At 38.3% G+C, this 17,925-nt stretch overlaps 1 protein-coding gene across 2 annotated transcripts in view; it reads right to left on the bottom strand.

The window, feature by feature from the left end:
* Positions 1-17,925, bottom strand: part of PDK3 (pyruvate dehydrogenase kinase 3) — a 93,778-nt gene that overhangs the window by 39,542 nt on the left and 36,311 nt on the right. For both annotated transcript variants that reach the window (XM_002762733.6, XM_008989087.4), the window contains exons 4-5: positions 15,463-15,647; positions 13,695-13,784 (exon numbers count right to left, since the gene is read on the bottom strand). In XM_002762733.6, coding sequence (XP_002762779.1) covers positions 13,695-13,784; positions 15,463-15,647 — 275 coding nt within the window. The remainder of the gene's footprint in view (positions 1-13,694; positions 13,785-15,462; positions 15,648-17,925) is intronic.

The raw sequence follows: 17,925 nt of genomic DNA, 5'->3' as shown, positions 1-17,925 counted from the left end.
ATACCAAACGTGTATTTGTTTAACTTATAACTATTCCTAAAAGGTATTTTTCATGAAAATTCAGGAACTCAAGACTATACTTTATAAGCACCATGCAACCCGACTAAATTGTAGCAAAAGAGTATGTGTCGTGATTTTAAAAATAATAATGCCAAGAGTCTTGTGATTTGCCAGAGTTATTTGTAAGTGAAACCTCAGTATTTGCTGAATGAATGGAACACAATTTAAGTTACTAGAGATGCCACCACCACTTTAAAAGGTCCTTTAAGTTAGTTAAAGGTAACAGGTTGGGGCTGATATTTATCAAAGCCTAAGGAGCAACAGTTTGCTTTTTAAAGGATAAAAGACATACGGTAAGATCAGAGCCATTACAAAAACAGTTGGAAGAGAGAATTCAGGAGATTCAAAGATGGGGAGCAAATTCAGAAAGCAAATGTGCATTACAAGACATTTCATGTATGCCCCTTCTCTTGAACTGTAAACAAACTGAGGTCAGCATTTGTGTCATAATGCTTGTTTTATAACTTGCATAGAACTTTACATAGTGCCTGTGTAGATGGTCAACAAACAGTCCTTGGGCCAGGCGCGGTAGCTCACACCTGTAATCCCAGCACTTTAGGAGGCCAAGGCAGGCGGATCACTTGAGACCAGGCGTTCAAGACCAGCTAGGCCAACATGGTGAAACCCAGTCTCTACTAAAAATATAAAAATTAGCCAGGTGTGGTGGTGGCATGCATCTGTAATCCCAGCTAGTTGGGAGGCTGAGGCAGAACTGCTTGAACCCAGGAGGTGGAGGTTCCAGTGAGCTGAGATTGCACCACTGCACTCCAGCCTGGGGGACAGAGAGAGACTTTGTCTCAAAAAAAAAAAAAAATCTTTGGTTTGATTAATTTTAAACTTTCTGGTAATTTACTTAAAAAAAATCTTTACTAGAGATAATTCTCACACCATACAATTCACTCATTGAAAGTAAAGAGCGCGGTGGCTCCTGCCTGAAATCCCAGCACTTTGGAAGACCGAAGGATCACTTGAGGTCAGGAGTTTGAGACCAGCCTGGCCAACATGGTGAAACCCCATCTCTACTAAAACTACAAAAGTTAGCCAGGCATGGTGGCAGGCACCTGTAGTCCCAGCTACTCGGGAAGTTGAGACAGGAGAATCACTTGGATCCAGGAGGTGGATGTTACAGTGAGCTAAGATTGCACCATTGCACTCCAGCCTGGGCAACAAGGATTCCATCTCAAAAAAAAAAAAAAAGTACCTACAACTCAGTGTTTTTTTTTTTTTTTCTTTTAATGGAGACTTGCTCTTTCGCCAGGCTGGAATGCAGTGGCATGATTTGGCTCACTGCAACTTTCATCTCCCAGATTCAAGCAATTCCCCTGCCTGAACCTCCTGAGTAGCTGGGAGTACAGGTGTGCGACACCACACCCAGCTAATTTTTTTGTATTTTTAGTAGAGATGGGGTTTCACCATGGCCAGTATGGTCTTGATCTCCTGACCTCAGGATCTTCCCACCTCAGCCTCCCGAAGTGCTGGGATTATAGGCGTGAGCCACCACGCCTGGCCCTCAGTGGTTTTTAGTATATAGTCAGAGCTGTACATCAATCACTATAGTCAAGTTTATATTTTCATCACTACAAAAAGGAGATCCAAACCCATTAGCAGTTACTCCCCTCCACCTAGCCCTAGGCAATCATGGATCTACTTCATAGATTTGCTATTCTGGACATTTTATATAAACGGATATGATGTGGTCTTTTGTGACTGGCTTCTTTCATCAGCACGTTTTCAAGCATCATCTACATCTTAGCATGTATCAGGACCTGATTTCTTTTTATTGCTATATCATATTCCATTGTACAAGTATACCATATTTTCTTGAACTCCTGACCTCAGGTGATCCGCCCGCCTTGGCCTCCAAAGTGCTTGGATTACAGGCATGAGCCACTATGCCCAGCCTAATATACCATATTTTCTTTATCCATATATCAGCGGGTAGACAGCTGGGTTGTTTCCACTTTTTGGCTATTATTAATAGTGCTGCTATGAACCTTCATGTCCAGATGCTTGTGTGAACATATGCCTTCATTTCTCTTGGGTATATACCTAGGAGTAAAAAACTGCTGCTTCATGGGCACATTTGCAATGTTCTCAACAGGATTATCAGCTCTTTGGAGACAGCCTCTTATTTCCTTTATATTTTCCACATCAATACTGTGCATAAAATAGATACTGTGCTTGCTTAATATTTAAGAGGTGTGAGAAAGAAGGAAGGAAGGAAAGGGGGAAAAGTAAGCCCTAAAGAATATTAATGTTAAAAATGGACATCATTAACCTAAAATAATACAAAGATAAGATTAGGGTATGCTCAGACTGTATTTTTTGGTTCACTGACTTCATACCAAATTAAAATTTTATCTATTATTTGACCTCAGAGTAAGAATTCTGATTCCTTTACTAAACTTTTAGAATGAAATCCCTAGAAAGAACCAAAGATAGACACATTACAATAACTCAGATAAGGTGAAATAATGAAGGACCACAAAAAAGGAAACAGCAGTAAGAGGAGAAAAAAAATGTTTAAAAGAGTTGATCAGTATGAAAATGGACACTTTTGATCAGTATGAAAATAAACACTTAAGTAGGACCGAATTTCAACCCTGAAAAGAAAAACGAAGTTAAAAATTTTGAATTATATTAAATTTACGAGTGCTTTCCTAGGCTATAATAAACCTCATCAAATGTCTGTGAAGTACATTTGTCCAAAGAAGAGAAATCAAGACTCACTCCTCTTGCTTTGCCTACGCCGCCAAACAATGCTACATCTCCACCTAGTGACGCAAAAGCACAAAGCTGAACAGGAACTTCCAAGATCATAAACACTGAAACCTGAAAACGATCATTCATTATCAATACACAAAGCCAACACATCTCCACAAAACAACTTCTCCAGGTATGGAATAAAGATGTTTAAACAGTGCTCTTCCATTCACTACAAAACAAAATAACCTAAACCTACTAAATATGCTAATTCCTCACGGAATTTGCTTGCCCAGTAGCATGATTATGACAGTGTTAAGAACATGTGCTACACAAATTTAACATGTGAAAGATGGTAAAGCCCAGACAGAAGCAGCCAACTCGAAACACAAAGACCCAGTATGGCTCCTAAAACCACATGCAAATAGGAATTTTTTAAGCATCACTACAAATTATAGTGTATCAATACTATAATTAAGAATTGCATGATGATCCTTGAAGAACTCAAGTCATCACAATGTAGACTCATACACCCAGTTAGCCAAAAGCATTTTGAGGGCATTAATGGTATTATCTATATGCTATGCATCTTTGTAAATTCCTTGGACACAATGCGTGTCGCAATGCCTTGGACGCAATACACACTTAATGAACATTTGTTAAATGGAACGATCCTCTGGCCCATGATTAAGCTCTCAACATGCAGTAAATTACACTGACAGGAGGTGTTCTTTTTGGTGAGACTGGGAACTAGAGACCTAGACTCATTCCCCAATCTAGTCATGTGTAGGATTCATTACCAAGTTTAAAAGAAAGAGTACAGACTGTGAAAGGAACCCCTAGAAATTCCGAGGTCGTAGTTCTATGTTGAGGCCTGAGAGTCCACATTTTTAAAACGTAGCAGGTTAATTCAGGAGAGAGGTTAGACCACTCCCCTGAAGAATCAAGTCTGAGTCACACTAATTCTGCCACTCTCTCTCCCAGGATATGAATGATTATGAGGTATTGGGGTGACAGCATGCATATACTCAAACCGGACATTTCTGTTTAGGTAAAATAATTTAACATAAAAATGAAAAAGCTTTAAAAAAATCACTATCAAAACCAAAACTTAGCTACTGGCTCGTAATTTACACCTAGAGTAAAATGTAAATTCTACTTATAATAAGCTTTTTAATCAAACTTTTTTATTTTTTAAATTAGAAATCAAAATTTCAAAAAAGATAATTGCCCAATTACTTTTATGTGCAATATACTGGAGCCAATATTTGCCATTAATCTTTAGAAGAAAATATTAGAAAATTATTATTGCCACTGAATACAAGTGATATGCCTTGTTTTAGGAATCTGTTTTCAAGGGTTTTAAGGTACTGATTATAAAGTAATTAACAAAACTGTAGGTGTGGCTCATACATATTTCCCCAGGTTAAAATATCTAAACTGTAAATACATGAGACTAAAAATTTAAAAGGTTGAGAAGAGGGTGAAGGTTCATACAGCAATCAGCCCAACAGATCCAAACTAGCCATGAATCTGTTTTAAGAAACAGCACACAGGAAAATTTAATAGATAATGAAGGTTGTTTTTTATCAGATTTTCTTATTCAAAATTCACCACAGAACTCTGCTATCAAATATTAATTAGCCTCTATCCTGAATACATGAAATCGTTTGAGACAACAAATATAAGAGGCTGGACTAGGATGAATTTGAGTGAGTGCTGAAAAAATTAAAATGAAGGTGTCAAGGCCCCTAACTTTGAGTCTAATAGAATACAGAAAATCATAAAGCTGAAGTTTAGGAAGCCACTGTCAGAAAACAGTCAATGTAAATGACCAGAAAACATTAGAAAAGTGCTGATACGCTGTTTTTAATTGTTTTTATTTTTTAATAATCCTACAGCATTTGTTGTCAACTGGTAATAATATATATGGATAATGGAAACAATCTGAACAGACATTTTAGAACTATCCTCCCAACAAAGGACAACTAGAAAAACAAGTTCTCAATAGTTTCTCACTTCCTTGATCATTTCTGGATACAGACATTTTGTGGCAGAATATGATCTCCTTTAGCATGATCTGACCCAGGGGTTGTCTTGGCTTTGGTTCACAATTAATGTCTTCCGCATCATCTGATATGAGGTTCACAGACTCATCGAAACCAGTGATACTGCCCTCTATCTGCATATTCACTTGCTCATACCTGAATCTGAGATCTATTTTGCAAGTATCTGAAGATGAAGATAAGGTTGATGAGCTACATCATCACCTTCTGCACTTTTTGGACCTGGCCACAGTGCACCATGGTAGAAGCCTACAAAGACAACATTGACCCACATCCACCTTCTGGAACTGATAATGCTACGTTTTAGAAATCTTTTATGTTTCAAAGCAATTCTAATAAGGCATGTCTATCAACATCCTTCCTACCCCAAAGCCATCCCCAGTGGGATCCAATGGGGATTTTTTAAAGCAGTAGACCCTCACATCTCATCCTCCAAACCACAGCAGACTGGGCAAGTGGGAGCAGAACATTTAACATAAGGGTAACCAATCACCAGACTGATCAGAATCCTAAAACTTGTGATTGTGGCCAAAAAACCCCATAAGTTGAGTTAATTAAATTCATCTTTTGGAAATTTAGGATCAAGATCATGGGCAAAAAAAGATAAGCTGAGTTAATTAAATGCATCTTTTGAGAATTTAGGATCAAGATACTCAGGATAATCAGGCAGGGCAGAAGCTAAAAGGGTACATTGGGAATTATCATGATCTACAAAGGACTAGAGTACCTGACAAGCTGCCACTGAACCATCCGGCATACAGACAAAAACAGGTAAATGGAGCAGGCACAGAGAAAGGCGGAAAGGCCATGAGTTGGCAACTCCAGTTGCAAAGATACACAGAAGACAACCTTGTTTTCTGTTTCCTAATTCCAATTTCTTTTTTTTTTTTTTTAACTGAGATGGAGTCTCACTCTGTCACCCAGGCTGGAGTGCAGTAGTGCAATCTTGGCTCACTGCAGCCTCCGTGCCCCGGGTTCAAGAGATTCTCCTGCCTCAGTCTCCTGAGTAGCTGGGATTACAGGTGTGCACCACCACACCTGTCTAATGTTTGTATTTTTAGTATAGACATGGTTTTACCACGTTGGCCAGGCTGACAATTGCAATTTCTACACACTATAAAGTGTTTCCTGTTCTTGGATGATCATGGGACCTACCAAGTTCTTTTGATAAATCTTTCTTGAGCTTACGTGAAAGAAAGCTGTTACTTGTAACCTGAAGAGCCCAAAGTGAGAGTACAAGACATTTCTCTTGTGCTCTCTGGTTCATATTTCTGAACCAGAACAATGCCACACACTCTAAGGATACTACTTGTTATATTAAGCAATAATAGCATGTAGGAACAACACAGCTACTTAGCATAGCTGTGAGAATTGATTTTTATACAAAGTATTTATGTTTATACCTTTAAAATGATCTTCCAGCAGGATTTTCCATTTTATTTCCTAGTTTCTTACAAAGAAAGGAGGGAAAAGGGTCACAATGGAAGAAGGCACCTCCCAAAGGATAATAGGACCTGCTTTACAACACTAATTCTAGCATTCACTACCTGGAGTCTATAATTTACAGATGTGTAAAGGTAGATATTAAATGCTAAATAAGCATCAAAGAGGCATGCTTCAGTGTTCTGCACGTTCAATTAATGCTATGCAAGATACATCCCACTTTTACACATTGATACAACTGTCAAGTTGAAAATAAAAATATTGTCTCTACTCTTCTACATAGGAGTTTTCTGTAATCTGTCTCAAGAGATCTAAGGATGGGAGTGGGCTTAACACTTTCTTTTTTTTGATATGAAATTTCACTCCTGTTGCCCAGGCTGGAGTACAATGGCACAATCTCGGCTCACTGCAACGTCTGCCTCTCAGCATCCCAAGTAGCTGGGATTACACGCACACAACACCACACCCATCTAACTTTTGTATTTTCAGTAGAGACGGGGTTTCACCATGTTGGCCAGGCTGGTCTCAAACTCCTCGCCTCAGGTGATGCGCCCACCTCAGCCTCCCAAAGTGTTGGGATTACACGAATGAGCCACCGTGCCCAGTCAACACTTATTAAACCTGTAAAACACACACATATGTACAAAAAGAGGTTCGCACACACACACCCACACAAGGTCATTTGGGCTGGACATCTGACTATGCTTAAACCATGTAGGATCTTCACAGCTAAGAAAATCATTAGTAGAGCTGTCATTAAAACACAGAGCAGAGCCCTTACTCTCGGAACACACAACATCCAACTACTTAAAACAAAAGGAAGGAAATAAAAGATTAGCTATAGAGATTCTGAGTTAGAAGATTAACTAACAAATCTCAGAGAACAGTGGAAGAAAGTAAAAAGCCAGGGCAAAAACACCAACTACTCTAAAATGAGAAAGGCAACAGTAAGACTTCACTAAGAGTCAAAGGAGGCTGACATTCATTTCTTCGTTTCCTTGGTAACACTTGGTGGGTATTGGTAAAAAGAGCTGGTAAGGCCTGGGCCTCTTGAGACCTTCTGATGGTTGCTCCTGGGGCACTTAGGGATGGAGACTCCAGTGCCCTTTAGCTAGAAGACACAGAAGGAATTTTAGGCTTTTCGATGCTCTGTGCCTTCTTTATTCTCTCTCAGTCTTACTTGGAGCTAGAAAGAGCTTTGGCATAAGTATTTGATCTTCAAAAAATTAAGAGGAGAGTCCATAGGAAATGAAGCAGACAGTGAATGGGAATACCTGCTTTGGGTCTACAGGGAAAAGAGAGACCTGAAGGTTTCCTTCTAGGTTGCCTAGCCCATTGCCAGGGTAGAAAAAGTAACTAATATAAGACCAAACCCCTCACTGGGAAATAAAGGTTATGCATACTTGGCTGGAAAGATCATTTGAATAAACAGATAATGAGTATCACAGATTAGACACAGAAAGAACTCCACCAATATTGATACAGAGAGCAGGATAGAGGCTTCTACCATTGAGTACTGAATTCAGTCACAAAGCATGTGTGACAGGCACTATTGCCGGAGACAGAGAACTACATAAATACTATGGCTTTCATGGAGACAAAGATTAGTCACAATATTTGCAGTTGCACACTTATCTATAAATCTGATATGAGTTCAAATATATAAAACAATGTTCTCACTAAATTATGAAAACAGGTCATTTTTATTCTCTTCTCTCTTTTTCCATATTTTCTAAACTTTCTTTGATGAGCACTTTTATTATTTTGGTAATAGGGCATTAGTCATCTTAACTGTCCCAATTGGGAAAAGGATGATTAACAAAAATGTTGAGTAAAGTGGGAAACCATAAAATGTGATTACTAACATAAACGTTAACTTAAAATGCATATTTGAACAACGATTTATTTCTCTGTCAATATTTTCATATAAGGTCAAAGCCTTTCCTTTGAATATGGATCAGTTTGAGGTTCCAGTTTGTCTTTCTTGGATGAACGATATCACGTACATCTATGAATTCCAATTACTATTTCTTTAAAGTGTAATAAACTGAAAGATATTTGTGAAGCAACCTGGGTACGAATTCCAGGTAAGATTTTTACTCTATGTTGCCCTGTAATCTAATCCTAATCATTTTCTTACTCACAGTAATTTTATTACATTTTTAAGAGTCCTTCCAAAGCATTCAACTTGGTTTTAATGGAAATAAGTCTCTTTTTTATATGCGTATTTCTTCAGTTTACATAATATTTAAATAAATTATGTAGTCACAACTGTCAGTAAAACTTACACCAATGGCTTGGGTACAAATAAGTAATCCTTAGTAAGCATGCACCTCACCAGGTGGAAGCAGAAGCACAAAAGCATTCCAGAAAACACATATCAACCAAGAGTATTTAGTGTACTGTAGGTAACAGTATGCATCATTTATGAAGGGAATGAAGGATGTCAGAAAAGTTGATTATATGGCTGCTGCTTTAGAGGGTTATACAGTTTCAGAACCTGAAAGCATCTCCACTGCTTTTTTTTCCCCCTTAAGGGAAGATGCTGTTGGGAAATGAAAAACATGGTTTGAGAGAAGCGTGGGAAATGGGGAGCATGCCAGTCCTTCCTGCTTACCCCGTGAGTGTGGGGGTGGGATTTGTATGTGTGTACATGCCTGTGCATGCATGTGTGTGTGTGTGTGTGTGTGTGTGTGTTGGGGGAAATGGGATTTTGAGTCACAGAAGGGCACAGGAAATGGCTATCATTGGATAGGGTTTTACCAGGAACTCCAAGCTTTAGTTATAAGTGAGTGGCAGGAATGATTAAATAAGAGGATGTAGTAAACTTTGTTCACAGTACACTAATAGGTATAATATAGTTAATAAGGGAAGGAGAAAGGCTGAAGATAAAGCTGTGAGTACAGGAAGAGAAAAGAAAAAGGAAAGGGCTGTGGCTCAGGGTCAAACTTGTGACTAAAAGGGACAAAGCAAACGGGAAGCTATGAGGTAGACGTTAGCATAAACTTCCAGGGTTTTTTCTTTGAAATACGTATTGAACTATTCTTCATATAATCTTCAGCTACATTTTGGTACAAAACTTCTGATCCTAAGAGGAGTTATACAAAAGCATGTAAGAGTAATTCCAGACCTTTAGAAATGTACACCTTACTTAGAGAGATAAAAATAAGTACAAATAGGCTGGGCACAGTGGCTCACACCTATAATCCCAGCACTTTGAGAGGCAAAGGCAGGCGGATCACCTGAGGTCAGGAGTTCAAGACTAATGTGGCCAACATAGTGAAACCTTGTCTCTACAAAAATACAAAAATTAGCCAGGCATGATGGTGGTAATCCCAGCTACTTGGGAGGCTGAGGAGGGAGAATCACTTGAACCCAGGAGGCAGAGGTTGCAGTAAGCTGAGATTGCACCACTGCACTCCAGTCTGGGCGACAGAGTGACACTCCATCCTAAAAACAAATAAAAATAAGTACAAATAATGACAAGGCCAGGTAATACATACTAAATACGAGAGAAGAGCAACACAGAGAATAAGTGCCATAAAATGATTAGATTCTTTTCACGTTAAGAGTCAAGTCACAGCAGATTCCTCCTTGCACTCTCCTATGATACCTCTGACTCACTGTAGTAACACTTAATCTCTCTGTTCTATAGAAGTGGTAACAGTTTCATAAAACTCTGTTACTTATCTGGTTGTATTGGTTCTTAGTTAAAAGCTCCCTAAAAATTAGTGAAAGACTTTATTTTTGGAGAAACAGTAAGATGATAAAAATCAGTGTTTTTAAAACTTCATTGATATGATTTGGCTCTGCATCCTCACCCAGATCTCATGTCGAATAGTGATCCTGAGTGTTGGTGGAGGGGCCTGGTGGGAGGTGACGGGATAATGTGGGTGGATTTCCCCCTTGCTATTCTCATGATAGTGAGTTCCCACATGATCTGGTTGTTTAAAAGTATGTAGCACTTCCTGCTTCACTCTCTCTCTCCTGCCACCATGTAAAGACGTGCTTACTTCCCATTTGCCCTTCTGCCATGATTATAAGTTTCCTGAGGCCTCTCCAGGCATGCCTCCTGTACAGCCCGCAGAACTGTGAGTCAATTAAACCTCTTTTCTTTATAAATTACGCAGTCTCAGGTAGTTCTTTATAGCAACATGAGAATGAACTAACACATTTATCTTGAAGAATTTCAAACACATACCCAAGTACACAGCATAGTATAATGAACCCCATATGCCCATCAACAGCCTCAAGAGTTTTCAACAAATGCCCAATCCTTTTCACTTCTCTCCCTGTGTATAATTTTGAAGCAAATCTCACAGTAAATACTTTAAAATACCTCTCTCAAAGCTAGTATTCCTTTATAAAAACACAACCAGGCCAGGCACAGTGGCTCATGCCTGTAATTCCAGCACTCTGGGAGACCAAGGCAGGCAGATCATCTGAGGTCAGGAGTTCGAGACAGCCTGACCAACATGGAGAAACCCTGTCTCTACCAAAAATACAAATTTAGCCAGGCATGATATTACATGCTTGTAATCCCAGCTACTAGGGAGGCTGAGGCAGGAGAATTGCTTGAACCCAGGAGGCGGAGGTTGTGGGTGAGCTGAGATTGCGCCATTGCCCTCCAGCCTAGGCAACAAGAGCAAAACTCCATCTCAAAAAATAAAAAACATAGCCAAATACCAATTATCATACCTAAAAAGTTAACATATTTTTAATGTCAAATATCCAGTCTTCAAATTTCCAACTGTCTTATAAAAACCTGAAATTACTTCTAAAAATATTTTATAATTTATGCCAGAAACAAAATGAAAGCACCAACCTATTACAGAGTCAATGGCATAAATGAGAAGCCAAATGATGTGTCTGACACTCAAGGACTGTCTACTGCTAGTAAACCTGTCTACAGCCTTTACTCTGCACTAGCATTGCTTTAGGGGTTGTACATACATGAACCCATTTAACTCTACAATATAGGTGAATTACCAAGAGCACCACCTTACAGATGAAGAATGTGAGGCCCAAAGAGGTTACTCAACCATGTCTAATATCACCCAGCAAATATAAAGAGATAAATAAAATGTGTTCTATTCATACAATCGAATATTTTTCAGCCAGAAAAAAAGTATTGAAAGATGCTATCACATCGATGACCCTAACCATTGTGGAAGACAGTGTGGCGATTCCTCAAGGCCTTAGAAATAGAAATTCCATTTGACCCAGCAATCCCATTACTGGGTATATATCCAAAAGACTATAAATCGTTCTACTATAAGGACACATGTACACGAATGTTCACTGCAGCACTGTTTACAATAGCAAAGACCTGGAATCAACCCAAATGCCCATTGATAATAGACTGGATTGGAAAAATGTGGCACATATACACCATGGAATATTATGCAGCAATCAGAAATGATGAGTTCGTGTCGTTTGTAGGGACATGGATGAATCTGGAAAACATCATCCTCAGCAAACTGACACAAGAACAGAAAATGAAACACCGCATATTCTCACTCATAGGTGGGTGATGAAAAATGAGAACACATGGACACAGAAAGGGGTGTACTAAACACTGGGGTCTATTGGGGGGAAAAGGGGAGGGCCAGTGGGAGGGGGAGGTGGGGAGGGATAGCCTGGGGAGAAATGCCAAATGTGGGTGAAGGGGAGAAGAAAAGCAAAGCACACTGCCATGTGTGTACCTACGCAACTGTCTTGCATGCTCTGCTCATGTACCCCAAAACCTATAATCCAATAAAAAATTAAAAAAAAAAAAAAAAAAAAAAGAAAACGTTATGCTGAGTGAAAGAAGCCAGTTACCAAAGACCACATATTATATTGTTTTGTTTATATGAAATGTCTATAATAGGAAAATCTATATAGAGTCAGAAAGTAGATTAGTGGCTGTCCAGGGCTAGAGAGAAGAGTAGAAGGGAGTGACTGCTAATGGGTCCAGGGTTTCTTTCTGGGGTGATGAAAATGTTCTACAGTTGGATTGTGGTGATAGTTGCACAACTCTGTGAATACACTAAAAACCACTGAATTGAGCACTTTAAATGGTGAAGTTTATCATATGAGATTATATCTCAATAAAGCTGTTTTGAAAGTACATTCTCAAAAGATTTAAAATTTATCAAACCAAGGAATATTGATTAATCACTTACACAAGCACTACACTTGGTTCTATGCAAGTTACAAAAGAAATGTAAGACACAACCCCTAATCTCAAATTGGTTATAGTTCAAGAGCAAAGGCACACATGCCATATATTATAATTTACTTTTGCTTTCTAAATTGTGCCCTTTTCTCAAAGGGGCAATCAACTGTCTGAACCAAGTTTTTGCCTTATAAAAGGCACTGAGTTAGGGTGTAATGAACATATGAGCTATTATAAGACTGATCCTTTTCTCCTTGCCCGCGGAGGCCTTTGGAGGTTCCGATCAACCACAAAGTTATCTTGTGAGAGAGCAACCAATAGGCCTCCTGGAGAGCTGAGGCTGGGCTGATTCACCTTGTAACTGAAATAATGTAAGTAAATGTGTTATGACTCAACAGAGGCCAGGGCAGCTTGACAAGCCTAGGATAAGGTAAAACCAACAGGTCTGGTCCTCCTCCCTGGGTTTAGGAATGCTCAGGGTAAACAAATTACAGAGGTTTTCCTTTGCTATGCCTGCTGAAGAGCAAAGAAGATCCTTGATGAAGATCAGAGAATTGCAGCCATGAAACTTGTGAGTGTTTAGAGAAGGGAGATAAAGGCCAACATAGGAGATACAATCTGCAGAAAGGGACAATTTGGGGATCTGAGGTTACACAAAGTAATCACAACACTGAAGAGGTACCTGGTGGATCGTTCACAACCAGGAAGGTTTCTTGGAGATAGCATTTATCTTAAATGAATAATGAGAAAACTGCTGTTCAAACTCAAAGTACCTGGGTACCAGGGACTTACGGATATAGGGCTTGGTTCTTCCCAGAGGGTACTGGAACAATGTCTAGCATAATGTCCAATGAACCCATAAAGCTTACATGCCACATAGATTCTAAAGCCAGATGTCAACAACAGAAACATGTTTGAATTTTATAGATGTGAATTCAGCCTAATTTTATGATAAGAATTTGAATTCTCTGAAAATTTCAGATAACAGTGGCAATCAGAATCTTAAATGTTTACTGTTTGAGACAGAACTACAAATGAAACTCTAATCAATAAAGTAGAAACTCACATTTTGAGCATTACCAATTATGCATCTTTCCTGAACAGCCCAGAAAGAACATTTCATCTGGATCAAGTGGCTTGGGCCCAGAGTGACCTGATGAATCAGCAGACTGCACTGCAACATAACCCTATAGCCAAGCTGCTTCAAATAAACCACAATCCCATTTGAACTACAATCGATACCATTACAATGGTCTCCTTACCTTTCACCACATCTGCTACATTACAGGTGGGATCGATACTTCCTATGTGTTTAGGATGAGCAGGGTTTGTGTCACCACCAAACAGAAGTGCTAGACGAACACAAAAGGAAAGGGAGGGGATTAAAATACAGCAGGTTGGGCTGGTCATGCAGGGAAATATAGGGGCTTATGTTTGGAAAGGATCTCTTACTTGTAAAAATCATTTTTGCATCCACAGCAACTTACAGCAATGGAATACACAAAATTGATGGGTGAGCGACTTTTATTGGCCAATGAAGGAGGAGGATGTGCTTTAGGCCTGTCTATTGCAGCCAGCAGGTTCTAAAGCAGTGACACATGCCAGGTGCCCAACCCGTTCTTTCTCACCCGATGTGATGCGGATGAAGAAACTTACTTTCATCCTTAGTCAAGTATACCCACCTAGTACTACTCCAGACATTTATTCCAACTTTCATTAAATATTTAGAACACATGGTCTATACTATTTGGAGAAGCCTGCAAAGTGTCTTCGCTGGTGGTATTTCAGATGCCTCCCCCATGGAGATTATGCTTCAATGATGTGTACATGAACAATACTTGCTCAAGTATTTTTTAAAATACACTCAGATAATTTCACAATATACAAGATTTGCAAGATTTTGTTTCTGAATAAAAGCCAAAAGAATCCCCAAAGAAAAAAAAGTAATCTGCGTCCAAATATAGGTGTTCTTATTTTTAAATCAAGCAAAAATTGAGACTAACAAAAGAAGGATGCCTAAATAAAATAGGAGAGATTTTAAACTACGAAAAATGATAAATACAGGCATTAAGCCAATTAATACAGTTCCAACTGACTAAGGGGAAGAAAAACAGAGGTGTGTAGGCTGAATTAATGATCTAAAAGCATGCCTGTATATGTGCGTACATGTGTATTTAGATCAGAAAGTAATTGGAGTTATCTAACTAGTTTAGTTGAATAGTATTTAGGTTCTTTTATTCCTGTAAATTGTCATACATTTCCATTTTGAATATATACATTTAATATAAAACTACATCTAATAGTTGTATAATATTCACTTATCCAAATAAATCAGATTAGTAAAATAAAGATGCTTTGTCCATTTTGTGATTCAGCAAAGAGGGTGAATTATGCTCTAGACACGTGGATGCTTCTCCTTAAGGATTATCAACTCAGCCAAAGACACAGTGCTGAAGATGAGCCAAAAAGTTTTTTGGTGGGGGGGGAATTTTAGGTTTTTTTTTTTCCTATCTGCTTAGCACCTTAGTACCCTAAAGAGCAGACTAAAACTCAATACAGGATTGACAGTCTGGCTTAATCTGACTTCACTGATCACTGTGAAGTAAAGAACTGATGGCTTCTATTGCCAACATCCAATTCAATATTCCCAGTGTCAGTGTTTTCAAAACTAAAAAGGAAAACATATAACATCCTGGATAAAGAAAAGAATACAATCTGAGATACATGAAAATATTCAGAGATGAAGGCCCGGTTGCCTCATCCCCATCAGGACCATATCAGCAGAGGTTTAAAAGGTAGGCAATGGTCCCGTCTCTAATGTGAGCATCATAAAAGCCTTTCAAAAATTTCTTTTAACCAAGAATATAAATTAATCACTTTTTAATGGCTAGGACTCACTTAGGAAAAACTAAACTAGAAATGAAATTTCTACAACCAAAAATGCAGGCCAGTAAATTAACAACAGGAATACATTTGAGAGAAATCACTCTGGTTACCTTTTCAAAACTGGACCAACAAAACCCAACTTACTGTGCTGGTTAATAAGCATGCGGAAAGAGATGCGGTTGGTATAAAACCGATCCAGAAAATACTGGATGTTAGTGCTAGTAAAAGGATCAAACCCAAACTTCTCCTTGTATTCAATCACTCCTTGTGCCATTGTAGGAACCACGTCATTGTGTCTATTTCTGACTTTAATCAGAACTTGTAGAAAGCTGTGTGAGAGGGAAACAAAACGTGGTCAGTCTTAATATCTCACAGGCTGATGCACAGACTTCCCACCTCTGTCCCCAGTCTAAGTTGTCGGCTGATATTTTTATAAGCAGAGACATTATTCTTCATACTACGAGGACCTACTCACAAGAAACTAAAGTATGAAACAACTTTTTGCTTGAAACTTTCTTTCTACAAAACTCTTCTTTCAGAGGTGCAAAAAGTAAAAGGTTCCAGTACAGAAAAATAATGCTCAAATACCCTTTTAGGAATCCACTGACTTTTTGGATAAGTGATTACATATAATATAGGTTCTATAAAAGTTGAATAAAGAATTGTAGAACATATCAATATTTCTCCTGAGAACATGAGGATAATCCCCCCAAAATCACCAAGGATTGGCTAATGAAATCTCAAAGCAATAGCTTCCATGGGTAAAGAAATAATGTCACATAGTTTAAGAGTAAAATTTTGTAATAAATATCTCACAGCAGTAAAATATAGTGAAGAAATGTAGATAGAACACAGGCAATTAAAACAAACTATTCAAGTGTCTGGCATATTATTATAAACATGCATAGAGGAAAATACATTAAGAATGGCAGAAGACGAGTCAGTCAATGGAACTAAATAAAAAGTTTAGAACTAGGCCCATGAGTGAGTGCATATGTATATATAAAAATTAAGCATATTGAGAAAGTGACATTGCAAATCAGTAGATAAACAATCAAGCTAATAATCAAGTTAAGTGGAACAGCAGGCTAACAATTTAAGTCACATCCTAATTTCAAGCTTTAAACCAAATACTGGATTAAAAATGCAAAAGGGTGAAATCACAGAAATGATAACAGAAAAAAATCAGGTGAATAAATATATAATTTTGGGGTAAGGAGAGATGCTCTAAGCTTAATACCAAAGGCAGAAACAAATAATGTGAAGAAACAAATGATATGACTATGTAGAATTTTAGCAATCCTATAGGGACACATATCAATAAACGAAGTGAAAAAACAAAAAACTTTAAAAAAGGAAAAAACTAGCACTCCTTCAAAAAACTAGGCAAAGGATCTGCTATCAATGGAAAATTTACCAAAGAAGAAGCACAAATGCCAATAACTTCACCCTTACAAATAAGAAAAGCAAATTAAAACAATGTGATACTTATTCTCCATGTATCAGCATCAGCTAGAGTTTAGGGCTTAACTGACACATTTCTCAGAACAATTTGGCAACATACAGGAAAAGCCCAAAGAAAACGATTCCACTTCCAGGAATTGATCCTAGGAAAATAACAGGACAAGGTGAAAAACTATTTTTGAGACAGAGTCTTGCTCTGTTGCCCAGGCTGGAGTGCACTGGCATGATCTTGGCTCACTGCAACCTCTGCCTCCTGGGTTCAAGCAATTCTCCTGCAGTCTCCCAAGTAGCTGGGATTACAGGTGCCCACCACCACACCTGGCTAATTTTCATATTTTTAATAGAGACAGGGTTTCACCATGTTGCCCAGGCTGGTCTCGAACTCCTGGCCTCGGGTGATCCACCCACCTCGGTCTCCTAAAGTCCAGCACTTTACAGGCATGAGCCACTGAGCCCAGCCAACAGCTGTATTTAAAAGCTGTTCTTTAAAGTATTGTTTATAGTAGCACAAAAACTACAAAACTGTCTAAAATCCAGTGATAGAAGATCAAATCGCATGAACTATCTGAAGATGGACTATTAATATGAAACTATTAATAATGTTGACACTTGTTATGTCTGTAAAAATATTTTACACATATAAACATATGCCTGCCTAGGGAAAAGCATGGAAGAAAGGAAAATATTAATAGTGGTTGTCCCCTGGTAGTAGAGATTGGGGTGACTTTCTTTTTACTTATCTGAGTAGTCTTATTTTTCTGAATGATGGAACATTTCTGCAACAAATGTGATACTTATTCTCCATGTATCAGCATCAGCTAGAGTTTAGGGCTAGAGTTTACATACAATGACAATAAAGATGTAAAACTCTGAAATTAGGCCATCATTATTCACAAAAAATTTTATAATGGACGTTTTTTCCTTTATGTAATACTCATTCCAATGTATTTGTAAGTTAAATATTACTAAAGTGAAACAAGTCATTATAGTAGAGAAGTGCCTCAACTTATTTGAAGGGGGGAAACTTACCTCAATGGCTCAAAATTCTCCCTCAATCTTCCAGACTCTTCTAAACTCTATCATAAATGATCAACGTGCTTATCTTCTAAGCTTCTTTTGCTTTACTAAAATGATTTCCCTGCT

Source organism: Callithrix jacchus, chromosome X (assembly GCF_049354715.1).
Source record: "Callithrix jacchus isolate 240 chromosome X, calJac240_pri, whole genome shotgun sequence".
Classification (NCBI taxonomy): domain Eukaryota; kingdom Metazoa; phylum Chordata; class Mammalia; order Primates; family Cebidae; genus Callithrix; species Callithrix jacchus.
Note: the sequence above shows the minus strand (reverse complement) of the source record. Positions and strands in the feature narration are given on the sequence as shown.